The 14,046-nt window shown below is 33.7% G+C and overlaps 1 protein-coding gene across 3 annotated transcripts in view; it reads left to right on the top strand.

The window, feature by feature from the left end:
• Positions 1-14,046, top strand: part of LOC121419035 (ryanodine receptor 2-like) — a 222,160-nt gene that overhangs the window by 75,049 nt on the left and 133,065 nt on the right. For 2 of the 3 annotated variants that reach the window (XM_041613313.1, XM_041613312.1), the window contains 10 exons: positions 152-317; positions 3,014-3,098; positions 3,828-3,948; positions 4,623-4,719; positions 5,204-5,281; positions 5,695-5,753; positions 6,844-6,908; positions 11,077-11,184; positions 11,959-12,075; positions 12,353-12,507. In XM_041613313.1, the coding sequence (XP_041469247.1) occupies positions 152-317; positions 3,014-3,098; positions 3,828-3,948; positions 4,623-4,719; positions 5,204-5,281; positions 5,695-5,753; positions 6,844-6,908; positions 11,077-11,184; positions 11,959-12,075; positions 12,353-12,507 (1,051 nt within the window). Of the gene's footprint in view, positions 1-151; positions 318-3,013; positions 3,099-3,827; positions 3,949-4,622; positions 4,720-5,203; positions 5,282-5,694; positions 5,754-6,843; positions 6,909-11,076; positions 11,185-11,958; positions 12,076-12,352; positions 12,508-13,803; positions 13,945-14,046 lie in introns of all 3 variants that reach the window. The other variant, XM_041613311.1, reaches the window with a different exon arrangement.

Below are 14,046 nucleotides of genomic sequence, written 5' to 3'. Positions count from 1 at the left end.
GTTTTCATGTGTTTTTGATCTATAGGCTATGTATGGTTGCACCATGCAAACAACATATGACCTATATCCATGAATGTTTGTCAAGTTATTTCATTCTGCCAAATTCTGATACAGTACCCTATGTCAACATTCTCTGTTCAATCAATATTAGGAAACGTCTTATAAGCGAAACCCGCAGCTGGTCCCGTACAACCAACTCAATGACCAAGCTAAGAAACTCAACAGGGATACTGCTAGTGAGACTATTAGGACTATCCTAGGCTTTGGCTATGCTCTGGAACCACCTACCTCAGAAGGTCAAGATCCATCATTCAGAGGTGAGGAAATTGGCATTTTTAAGTAACAAAAACCTGAGTGATGACTTTGTTAAGAATAGAAAAAATTAACTGTCACTTTTTATTGTGCTGGAACATGGGTTTTATATAAAAAATTACATGTTTGTAGGTCTACTTTTGCCGGTGAAGTCAAAGTCCTTTTTACTTGTTAATTTGTCAATTGATTTCTCCCCTAACTTCCTGATTTTATTTGCATATTCTTAAAACATGCATGTACATGGAAGGGGGAAAAATCCTTATACATATATGGCCTTTTCCCTTTTATTATGACTCGACTCATCGACTTGTTCATATATATGAAGGCTTAAATTGTAATTGTTATAATTGTTTGTTTTATTTTTTATTTCATTTTCACAACAATAGTTGATATTTCAAGTGTAGATTAATTACTTATTAGGTGGTCTGTCTATGACAGATCACCTCTTAATTTCGTCAGAATTTTCTTATTTATTTATTTTTACGGATTTTCTTGTCGCCAAGTTATCTCAAAATGGACTTGGTCAATTTCATTGAATTTCATGTCATCTATAGGATCTGTCATGGACACGTGCAGAGAAGCTTTTCAAGGTCATCAGGTCATGATGACGTCATCTAGGCGCCATTTTGTAAAATCACATTATCAATCATATCTCCATTATCAATTATCAAAAATCAATCATATTATCATCACATCAACTTCAGGTCAAGGGTCATCAGGTCATGTCATCAAAGGTCACCTGGAGGTCACGATGCGCGCGTAAAGCGCGCGTCAAAATTAAAAAATGCTCAAAATCACTTTTTGACCAAAGAAGAGTACGTTTCAGGTCATTTTAGGCATTTCAAAAATTTAAGGCGTTACGCGCGGAAGCGCGCGCGCATACGTGCGCGCTTCCGCGCGTAACGCCTTAACGCAACGCAGAAAAACCGTTTTTTTTACATTATGGATTGATAATAAAATTTGTAACAATTTGATACCTTGATCAACCTTCTACGACCATTAATGACGAAATTAACACCCATTGAAGTTTGCAGCACGTGTGCGTGCGAGCTCTCACTATAGGCCATATATGGGCAAAAACATGCCTATTGAAAATTCACTGTAGCTCTTTAAATAGTCCATTGACCCCAAATTTTTTTTTCATATATCGATAGAGTATGAAATGTAGATTTGATTTCACGGCACCATTGTCCATAAATTATATCGTGACGTCATCAAAATGGCGCCTAAACTAAAAATTTCATTTTTTCAAAAATGACGTCATCAAATTTATGCAAATTTGGTTGTAACTTCTCGAATATGGATCGGTTTTCGCCCAAATTTTGATATGTTGTAGTTTAGAATGTACTCTTACTCCTCAGTTAACATGAATTTTCTTTTTGAGAATCGCATCATTGCTTTAAACAGCAATGAAAAGAGGCATGTCATTTTTCTTCATTTTGCGTGTTATCTCTATGGGACATGACTTTTTCTCAAAACTAGATTCGACATTCCTCTATTTCGTGAGCCATATCTCCATTTTTTCTAGTCGGGTTTCCCTGAGCTTTTAGTATGTTGTAGCTGAGATTCTAAGCTTTCGGAAATGTGCCCTCCATTTTTTGATCAGATGCCGGGATCATGCCCGTATTTCGCTTGCAAAATTGGAATTGTAATTCTCAAATTTGCTTACGTGTAAAGTCTATGGGAAATATGCTAGCTCAATCGGTTAGGCGTCAGACTTGCATCTCATTCAATCATGCAGGCAGGGGTTCGAGTCCGCGGGTGGACATGAATTTTTTTTTTTACTATCTTGCGCACGATCAATTATAACAATTCTAATAATTAATAGCTAAAATATTGCAAAATAAAACAGATTATAATTACTTTTTTTCGTATTATATCTATCTAATCATATCCGTCCATCCGCTATCATTCTCTTATAAATCTATCTATCCATATATATGTCTATCTGTCTATCTACCTACTCTGTATATGTATCTGTCTATCTCTCTCTCTGTCTAATATAACATATCTATTTGTTTAGATATGTATATCTATCTATCGTTCTATATATCCATCAATCTATCTGCCTGTCTCTATCTATCTTTCTATATGTATGTCTGTCTGGCTATCTATCTATATCAATCTATTTGTCTCTATCTATCTATTTATCTATCTATATGTCTGTCTGTCTGTCTATCTATGTTTTATTAATATAACCACCTATCATTTATCTCTCAATCGATCACTTGATCCATCCATCGCTCCATCCATCACTCCATCCATCTATATATATAATCATCTATCTTGTATGTATCTGTTTGAAGATGTATGTCTGACGATTGTCATCACCACATCAATAATCACATTTAGCAATGGTCAAAACTTATTCTTAGGATGTCTACAATCAAGATTATCAATGATATCTAAATGATTTATTTCATACATCAGCCGACACTGAATGACAAATCATGACAGACCACCTAATTCGTCCGCATGACGAATTAAATTCTATTTTTCTACATATTTCCTTTCATCACATTAGTGAATTGTCAGTGAAAGCAGTGACCATTGCTAGCTTTTCTCCAAACAATGAAGCATCTGGCCCATTTAAGACAAGATGATATCAATTAAAAATGCAAGGTGTCCAATGTGGACTTGCTCTCCGCCAATGAAATAAAAGCATTATCATTAATCTTACGCCCTTGCATTTGATGTGTAGGTTTAGCAAGAGAGATGTCTGACAAGAAACAGCACACAAGAACATTCAGAGCAGAGAAGAGCTATGCAGTAACATCAGGGAAATGGTAAGTTATCGTAGCACAAAGGTCTGCAATCAATCACAAAGTAGCAACAACCAATTATGATCAATGTTGCATGATCATATTAATGAGCATTCCTATTATCATCCAATCAGAATCGTTGTTTTAACAATTTGATTAATCATAAATATTTGTGTAAGGGGTTCTATGGATGATGACATTTGGCTTCCAAGCCATGGAATATGAGATAGTACATTATTCCATTTTTGAGAGGTTGCAGAAAATATATGAATGCCCCTGAATATTTCCATACATGTATCTTAAAACAAACTTGAATAGATACATGTAGATGCTTTCACAACCTTAAGGTTGATTAGGAATATCTAATAATTAGGTATATTTTTATTGATGAAGAAATAGAATTGAGAATAAATTCACCCTTCAATTCACGGAAAAGCATAATTCAAATTGGTTTGCAAAGAAAAGTTTCTTTAAAAAAGAGGTAGTGTATTTGTTATGCAAGTTTGTTTTTTTAACTAGGTATCCTGATTAATGCTTTCTGCAACAACAGTGATATCCCTGCATTTAGTAGTATTAGGACTGTGGTTTTTGGTCATGGTAGTAGTAGTAGTGGTAGTATTAGCAGTAGTAACAGTAATGGTTAGCATATTTATGCAATATTCATATTTATGCAATTGAATGTGACATAGATTTACAAATACACAAATCAATAGAAATATATGCAATGAATAATCTTACTTATCTTGATTACAGGTACTTTGAATTTGAAGCGGTGACAAGTGGGTACATGCGAGTCGGCTGGGGGCGCCCTTCTATAGCAGCAGGTGCAGAAATTGGAACAGGTGGCATCTCATATGTCTTTGATGGTTTCCTGGTGAGAATTACAGTTTCAAAGTAAAAGAGAGAAATAGTAACAATCTGTAGATAATTATATAGTGAGTGGTGATCTGATGTAACTTTGTACTATATTTTATTATATTATCACTATGTGTTTGTTTTCTCCATGCATTCCATATTCTCTTATGTTATTATAAATAAAATGATGATAATCAAGATTCATTGAAAAATAAATTGAACTCATTGTGCAGAATGCAAGCATTTTCTTTTTATAGCGGCCCAAAAGTTTGAATAATCTCTCATACTTCCTTTAAAATGCTCCCTGTATGAATACTTTAAAATAGTGTCAAAAGCCTATTAAACCAAATCTAAACCATTTGTTAACTTGCATGTTACATGTATGTCAGTTACTCATTAAACAAAGTTAATTGATTGATGAGATGTAACATGTTGTAATCTTGTAGTGATATCTTGTCTGTGGTAGTGTTTTAGTGGTGTTTATTGTGTGTATAAGACACTGTCATTCATTGAAGCAACAGAACCACTGTGTCTAGAAAAAAAAGTATTAGGCATGTTGTAATTGTGATATTATCATGATTATTATTATGGCACACTAGTAAAATATGTTAAGGTATATTTTTGTGATATTTATGTAAGATGAGTGGATTTGATTTGATTTTATCCAAATGATAATTTGTCCATTCATCCCAGGCAAGGAAGTGGCACCAAGGTTCAGAAACCTTTGGCAAGACGTGGAGTGAGACAGATGTGATTGGCTGTATGCTAAACCTGGTGGATAACACCATCAGTAAGTCAGATTATCTCAGATTTTGATACAAAATTCACTTTCCATAGTATTCTCAGAAATCTGGAGTAAAGCAACATTCCAGTTGAGGGACAAATTAGAAAGAATAGTTGTGATGTTTCATATTATTTTCATGATTTTTTTTTCCAGAATATTATATAAATGGTCTATAGAAAATGATTTTTCCCCAAATTATGGTCATTTAAGGGGAGGGGGAATGAAACTGTTGGTTTGACCATTTGTGTGTGGTCACATGCCATTATTATTTTGTGCAGTGGATGTGGCTCTGAGCAAGTTATCATAATTTTGGCGCTTTCTGTAACCCAAAGCGTACAAATTTCTTAGAAACATTGATATTTACAGTATTACACAATAAAACAAGCAGAGAATACAGTCATGTAACTAATAACATTATATGGTTTTAACATGTTAAAAGTTAAATGAAAAGCTTTCACTCTTTTCTCTTGTTGGTGTGTCTTTTTATCAGGTTTTACCATGAATGGAGAGTTTCTGAGTGATTCTGTTGGATCTGAGATGGCTTTCCTTGACATTGAGATTGGTGAAGGTCAGTTTATTAAAAGCCTTGAATATTTTCCCCAAATATATGTTGTATATCTAATGTATGTATATACATGTAGTCTACAATATTCATCCATGTTCGACGATTACCTTATTTCTTAAAACAGTAAATTTATTTCATACTCTGAACCAACTAAATGTCATTAATGTTTTGTTTTGGGGGTTATGGGAAGTTGTTTGACTGTCCTATTGATACAGAAACTTCATGGAAATTTTGGAATGCAATGCAATTGTCGCTTTGTGTAAATGCATCAAGAAAGTTCACTTTTTACAATTCAATTTGTTTTAAAAACTATTTGTTATAAAATCCCACTATCCTATTTTATAGCTCTGTGAAAATGGGAGAAATAAAGTATATTTGGGAACAAGTTAATGAATATTGATTCCTTTTCTTTACAGGGTTTGTACCAGTATGCATGCTTGCAGCTGGAGAAAAGGCTCATTTACACTTTGGGCAGGTATGTTGATTGATATACCTTGATTTTTATTCTTGTATTCTACATGAATATCACATATACAATGGATCAGTAATTTTTGATATTACATGTACATAGGTTATGTAGATTCGAATCAGTGATAGGTCAATACGCCATCACGTGACCATAGCTGCGAGGATCGCATTTGTTATATTCTAGGTTTTGACGTCACCTCAGGGAATATACTGCGTTGTATTTTCAATTGCGGCGTTATATTCACTAAGGTGATGTCACTCGATACAAGTTGCGTAACAAGTGTAAACATGTACGCACTAATGTTAGCACGTCGATTGCATGAAGAACGTGCTTGATGTATTTAAAAAAATCTATTATGACGTAGATAGATCAGAGCTGTAGCAAGAATTTCGGGTTTGAGCCAGATGATGAATGATGAATCCACATTTACTATATAATATAACAGATATTGCCTGGTCTATCGTTTTAATAAATAACATTTCAACTCCCCTCCGAAGCTATATTTTTCCCTCGGGATAATATTTTTTCTCAGCGCTGCACGCTTCGGGCAAAATATAATCCCTTGGGAAAAATATAACTCCGTCGGGGAGAGGAAATGTTATATTCAAACTCTAGGTAGGCAATATCTGTATAATGTCATCATGTATTCACATTCAGATTTTGAAAATGATTGAAATCAAATTTTTGAAAAAAATTGATCAGAAGGGTGATGCGATTCTAGATGTATTGATAACCATTTACCTAAGAAGGCCCTTTTGATAAATTTGTGGATTTTATACAAGCCATGTAGGAATTACAGAATTCAGAAGTCAATAGGTTTGAAAAATGTGTTCAAAGATTTGAAAATTAAAAAAAAGTGGATAGGTGATAGGAAAGATACTCCAAAATTACTATAAAGATTGAAAGTCATACATGTAGTTAGGCAGTGAATGAATAAGAGTTTTATTTTCTTCTTGTTGAAATTGTGAGTTTTTGAACAAAAAACCCTGAAACATCTTTTGAAGTCAAATTTGTAAATTATCCCTGGAAAGCGTCATTATTGACCCCTCTACACTTACAATTTGGTAAATTATTAATTTTTTTTCCCTCTCACCAGGATGTGAATGATCTGAAATACTTCACTGTGTGTGGACTACAGGAGGGCTATGAACCATTCTGTGTGTAAGTCTCTATTATTATTCTTGATTCATTCAGCAAATGGTATGAGTACATGTAGGTATACTATGAAATATTTTGAAAGTCAATGAGTAAGTTTGCAGTTCTGGGTTGGTCCAGGAACACAACACGTAGTGACTGATTGTACAATTGATTCTCATGATTGATTGTACATTGTGGTCAATGCAATCAATCATGAAAATTTGTTCTCGGACTGATCGCGAGACTTGTGTTCCTTGGCCCTAATGGCCATGAGCATTGCATCAGACTTGGCAATCTCTCTAATGCATGTAGTGCCTGAGTTATTCATCACATTCATTGGTTTGTGGGTGTGTGTGTGTATGTGTTTTTAGTTAAAGGACAAGTCCACCCCAACAAAAACTTGATTTGAATACAAAGAGAAAAATCCAACAAGCATAACGCTGAAAATTTCATCAAAATTGGGCGTAAAATAAGAAAGTCATGACATTTTAAAGTTTCGCTTCATTTAAAAAAACAGTTATATGCACATCTCGGTCGGTATGCAAATGAGGGAACTGATGACATCACTCACTCACTATTTCTTTTGTATTTTATTATATGAAATATTTTGATTTTCTCGTCATTGTCATGTGAAATGAAGTTTCATTCCTCCCTGAACACGTGGAATTCCATTATTTTAACATTTTGTGGTTCAGGCAAGAAGGTCCTAATTGTCAAATTCGTATATAATTCAAACAATAAAAAACAAAAGAAATAGTGAGTGACATCATCGACTCACTCATTTGGATGTAACTGACTCATTCATATAACTATTTTGTGAAAAATAAGCGAAACTTTGAAATGTCATAACTTTCTTATTTTACATCCGATTTTGATGAAATTTTCAGCAATGAGCTTGTCTGATTTTTCTCTATTTATTCAAATCAACATTTTTCTGAGGTGGACTTGACCTTTAATGAGAGCAATTGTAATTAACAGGTGAATTAGTAGGATAAATGTAGTCCTGTAAAGACTCTAACCTTGGATTTGACAAGTAAGCCCCTTCGACTTTTCTGACCTATATTGGGATGATGATATGATGTGCCTTAGCTTGAGGTCGCCATGGTGAAGTTAATTATATTGAATTTGTAAACTAATTAGAAAAATGATAGATGATCACCTTTTCCACAGTCTACAGTGTAGAATATAGATATTCAATTTGATTAAGTAGAAAGTGAATGAAAGAGAGAATTGACTGACAGATCTTGACACAAGACATAATCAGTCTTATATTGGGTTATGAAAATCATGGAGACACTCAACATGTATAAAATAGATTTAATCTGTTTCCTGTATAGAAGGGGGTCACCCATTGCCAACCAACTGGTATATGTTGGCCATGTCTGTATTGAGCATGAGGCAATGTCTGACATTGACCTTGCATGTCTGAAGCATCTTGACTTTCAGTCATGCACCTCAACATATATCCTTTACTTGGTTCATATAACACTCCTTCTTTTTATTCTATTCATCTGTAATATTAACATTTCACTTCTCTTGACTGTCCTCTCATATCAAACTAATCAATGTTATTCATCTCTCACTGTTGCTTCTTTGTTGGTGTTCTACGATTCTGTTATTCTTCTGAATTACTTTGAATTTAGACATTATGTTTTTGCTCAAACAAATTTGTTATAATGATGTACATGTATGAAAGCCTGATTTTTGTAATTTGTTTTCTTTTTTCTCTCATATTTTGATATGTTGATTGCCATTGTTTGTAAAAATCTCATACTTCTCTCTACCTTTTCTTTCACAAAAACTAAACAAAGTTATTCATCTCTCATTGTGGCTTTCTTGTGTTCATGTACAACTAAGATGTTATAATGTCTGTGATCTAATGAGTTGACTTTGGTCTACTTATAAGGAATATTTAGGACATTTAATCAACTATTTTTCTGACTGACTCTTTTTTTTTCTTTTCTCTTTTATGTTTCTCTCTCATTTCTGATATATTGTCTGCTGTTGTTTATACCGATGCACAGCAATTGTTATTCTCGGTATGTTTCTGTCCACTGTCAGAATTCATTCCTGATCAAAGTTGATGACAAATAATTCATATTATTTGGCTTTGTTGTTTAATTGTATCAGCTTCACTGCAGAAATATGTATGCAATCAGTTATTTTGCAGGTTATCTAAAACCGTCTCTTAATATTCTGCCTTTGTATTCTATTTTCTTATGTGCATGGCAAAGTATGCTCTAACCACCCTTTTTCAATTTTCTTTCACTTTACTTTTCTTTGCATACAATATTCCATCGATCACCCTTTGAATACATGCAGTTAAACATTTACGTGTACATCATGGGAAACTGAGCCCACATATGTTTTGGTTGGCTGGGCTCAATGGGAATGCATGTGATCACATAGTCCACTAGTTTCTTAGGGAGCCTTAGGAAGCTCCTGGTGCACACAGAAAATACTTAAAAATAAATTTTAACAAATTGGGACTACAGATTGTAATTTAATGGTGTGGATAAGTTTCTGTAATTAAAAAAATATTTTTATGAGGTATAATTCTAGATGAAAATTCATGCAGTTATGTCAAAATGAATCTTTAATCGTTTTATATTTTGCATATTGTGTCTCGTGGATATCATCGCAACTGATATTCACCTTTTTTTATCCAAGCAATCTATTCAATCAAATGCTCTTTATACATGTTTTTATTTCTTCGTTATCTCTTCTTTCCTTGTTGTACATGTCTTTGTATTTGACAACCTGTCCAGTTTCTTTCCTGTATGTTTTCTTTTCATTTGATATTTAGAAGAGAAATGGATACACTTTTAGCCAACTTAATGAAAATAAAAACATTGACTGAACAAATAGTATTTTATGTTTTGTAGTTTAATAGCATCACTTTTTGTAATATAGGGGTGCATTTTAGCTTTGCAATATACTTTGCCAGATTTTAAATGAAAGTTTGTGAATTTGTCACAAAGTGGTCCATTTACTTTAGCACTGTGAACATGTGCTTCAGATAGATGTTCAGTTTACATTATGCAGTTGTATAGAGGGCAAACATTGGTATTATTGGTATTTCACAAATGTAAGAGTGATTATTCAAAGTTTTATGCAATACTTGGAGTTGTTTGGTAATTGTAAATAGTGTGTAGTCAAGTCATATGTACATATGTTTACCCATTTTCTTAGAGAGAGAAAGAGACATGACATGCTAAAATAAATTGCATCATACAAATAAGCAGTAAAGGCTTGAAAAGTGTGGAAGTATACATTTATTATTTTCCTTTTAATATTTTAGGTTCAAGTGTCATTGGAATCAAATGGGAAAATATATAGAAAAAGATCCCCATCTACCATACATGTATGGCTTCATAAACATGCTTCAAAGATTAAAAAAAAGACTACATGTATATCATACATAAGCAACTGGTATTCCTTTTTTGTGACCACAAGAAATGGATTCAAATGAAATAATTTTTTCCTAGTAATATTGCAGTTGATTGACTGTAAAACAAGGGTGGAGGCTAGCTTTTACTCCTCATTTTCTTCTGTATTTTACCATAAATATCTGATACAGTTCATTGATCTGTTCTGCAGTTCATATACTATTTTTCATGCTCCATATGATTGACCAAAGTAAAACAAAATAAAGCAGTTTGGGGATTGTTTCTAAAGAATCCATAACTTTGGATTTCAGTCACCATGCAAAACCATCTGAATAAAATTTGATAAGGGAGGAAATGTGATGTTTGTCATGGCAAAATATATTGTTGCAAATCACTATCATCTAAAATGGAAGTACCATAAAATTCAACAGAACATTCATCTACATTCTTTCAAAAATGTATTCAACTTTTTTTTTTTGCTTCATTTTAGACAATGCATTTGAACACTTTCTAGACAGAAATAGCTAGTAACATTCAAAGAAATTGAAAATTGCTGCAGATCCAGAATCAGTGCATGTGAAAAAAAAACAATATTAATAAATACCATCATCGTTCCCTTTGTTTATTCCAATTTTTGTATTATTTTTATATACCTGCATCTTCATGTAACATAGCTACCATAAAAAGGGAGAAACATTCTAGAAATGTGTTTGTGAAAGTATGGGATTGCTTGCTTTGATTTATTTTAAGGGTTAAATATTATTTGGTTTTCACTTTTCACCATTTTGTATGAATATTTACAGGAACATGAAGAAGTCAATGCCCCTGTGGTACTCTAAGAGTCAGCCTATGTTTCAGTCCATTATTGAAGATGAGCATGATAGATTAGGAGTCACCAGGATACCAGCCGGGTTAGTAGCTCTTGCTTGCTCTTCTTGCCTCCATCCTCCCCGTCTCCTCATGCTCCTTTGAATTTGATTTCTACTCTTCCTTATCATACTTTGACTTATTTTATTCCTCCTCTTTTATCCATGTGATTTTCCTATCTTATTCTAATTCTTCTTCTGTTACTCCTCTTCCTATTTTCCTCATTCTTCTCCTTTCATTTGTCCATGTTCTCCTTTCTTTCCTCCTCATCATGCTCATTCCTTGCATCCTCGTTCTCATAACTTTTTTCCTTTTCCTTATTTGTCCTCTTTTTTGTTTTCTCCTCTTTCTCCTTCCTCACATCATTCTTTCCTTCTTGTTCTTTTTTTTATCATTCTCTCTTCCATTCTCTTTTCATCTTTCATTCCTTCTTCTTTCCTCTAATCCCTTGTCATAATTTTCTCTGTTCTCTTCTTCATTCTTTTTGTCTTCTTTATTTCCTATTCTCTCTCTTCTTCCTCCTCCTCCATTCTTATCTTCCCTGTCTGTTAATCCCATCCTTTTCCTCTGTTTAAATAATGTAATTAATTATTTGTTGATGCTGAATAGTCATTAAGACCACTCAAGGGAGACAAGAAAGCTTGTATTGTTAGGCGAGTAGTCTTTATGGACAGGTTTTCCTATTATATGCTCTGTAAGAAAAAAAGAAATAAAGAAATTTTTAAACAGGATGTCTTTAATAAGAAATAACCCTTAAACAGAGGTTTACTGCATTTTCTTCTAAATTGTGTTTTTGTGCATTTATTTCATTCTTGTAGTATCGAGGGTCCACCTTGTTTGAAGGTGTCCCACAAGAAGTGTGGTACCGTGGAGAACCTACCAACAGAATACCTTCGACTGAGTATGCCTGTGGTCTGCAAGGATTTCCCTACAAGGTTGGTTAGACACAACTGTCACGTCCATTCTTAGTAATTCATATCATAACTGCATATACATAATCTAGTAATGAGTTGGAATAGTGGCATGCACCTTAGAGGAGGTTATTCAGATAAGTTTTAAACTTATTTAGTGTCGTAATGAGGTGTTACTCTCATGCGTTTTGTTTATATTAGTATATGCACTATGGTATTCCACTGAAGTGGGGTCAGGAGTTCATGGAATATATTTCTACACGTATGTGTGAATAAATGACTATTCTCTTTAATTTAACAGTGGTGAGATGGTTCTGTCTATCCCAGTACCCATCCTTTCACCCGGTAACAAGCGTGGTCAGTGGATCCAGCATGGTGCAGCTAGTCTAGACCTTAGTGAGACAGACTCCAATGATGGATCCAACCGTAGGGCTAGGTCTGGTCTGGACAAGATGGGTAAGACTCAGGGAAAGGTCATTCTTTACACATAATCTCATATTTACATGTAGTTCTTATAGCGGGGACTGCTTCATAAAGCTGATCTGAAAGTATCACACAATCTTACAAATGACTGGAATATCATAAACAAAGAGGGTATCTCAATCAATTTGAATTGGGCGAATTTTTTATTAGTGTATATAGGTCTGGCCCCCTATTTGTGGGACCTTCCGGAAATGATTTTTCACTGTTTTGTAGTTCATAATAAGTTGTACAGCTCTGAAATTTGAATACCTTGACCAGATCATGAAGTCAAGTATATATGGAGAAAAATGGAGTTGGAAATACAAAAAAAAAATAAACAGTTGCATATGCTTAAGTTGAAATACATATACAGTATGTAGAGAGTGGCTGATAATTTCAATGATGAAACATATTTTCAGGGCAAGGTATTTGTTTAGTCTTCTTTTTATATGATTATAGGAATGATCAGTTTTTCTTGAAATATCAGGGAAAATGTGGGTTCAATTTTTGGCACTTCATACTCCAGTCTTACATAAAGTCATGCATATTTTTATGAATAGCTTTATGAAACACCACCCGAAGTCCACAATTAACCCCCAATAATACACATACATGTAGATCCTATATATTTATGGGGGTATTTATAACACATCTAGCATGTTTGATTTAACCTATTTTTTATCATCAGGGTCTTTGCTTATATCATGACTATGCACATTGCTAATATTCATGCATGTCTAATAATGGTTATTGATGGTTACACTTTAGAGAGGCAATATATTTCAGTGAGAAGTGAAAAAGCTCTTTAGTCTAGAAGGGAGAGATGTTCAACAAAAATAGCTTTATTTTATGTTAATGTTATGTAAACTCTAAAAAAAATTATTGCTGAAAAGAGAATGTACAATAAATAATCGGATTAAAAGAGAATACAACTAACAACTAGTGCAGTATTGTGATTGCCAAGACTGTAAAATAAACATTTTTTTTTCTTTTGTACTTAAAGAGAATTCTTTCATTAAATAATTTTAGATTAACTAAATCCTTGATATAATATAATTTGAAATATGTGATGTGTGCTCTTGAATATTGGAATTTAGCGTTTGAGAGTAAAAAAGGCAAGCGTGTGCTGAGTTTGAAAGAAATCTTTTAGCATTTCCAAGCGTGGTTGAAATGGCAATACTAACCTTTCACATCTTTGATTTTTCTTCATCAACATTTTTTTTGTTTTGTTCCCATCGAGGTGTACTAACCCTGTTTGCCGTGCCTATTTACCGTGTGCATTGTTTACAGTGGTTACTAACGGTTACAGGAGCAGCACCTTGGAGAGTGACTCTGATTTTGACACGAGTGTCCCCGACCCCAAGCCAACACCGCCCCCTTCCAATCATCATCCCCATCATCACAAGGGGCGTCGTCACAGGCTATTACAGAGTAATTCTCATTTATCCTGTGTTTCATGTTTGTCTGTTGTGAATACATGTAGTTTATTACGTTTGTGATGATAGATGTATGGGTTTTCAAAAGATGACCAAT

The sequence above is a fragment of the Lytechinus variegatus genome, chromosome 7 (assembly GCF_018143015.1).
Source record: "Lytechinus variegatus isolate NC3 chromosome 7, Lvar_3.0, whole genome shotgun sequence".
NCBI lineage: Eukaryota > Metazoa > Echinodermata > Echinoidea > Temnopleuroida > Toxopneustidae > Lytechinus > Lytechinus variegatus.
The sequence above is the reverse complement of the archived record's forward strand: the minus strand, read 5'-3'. Positions and strand labels throughout refer to the sequence as shown.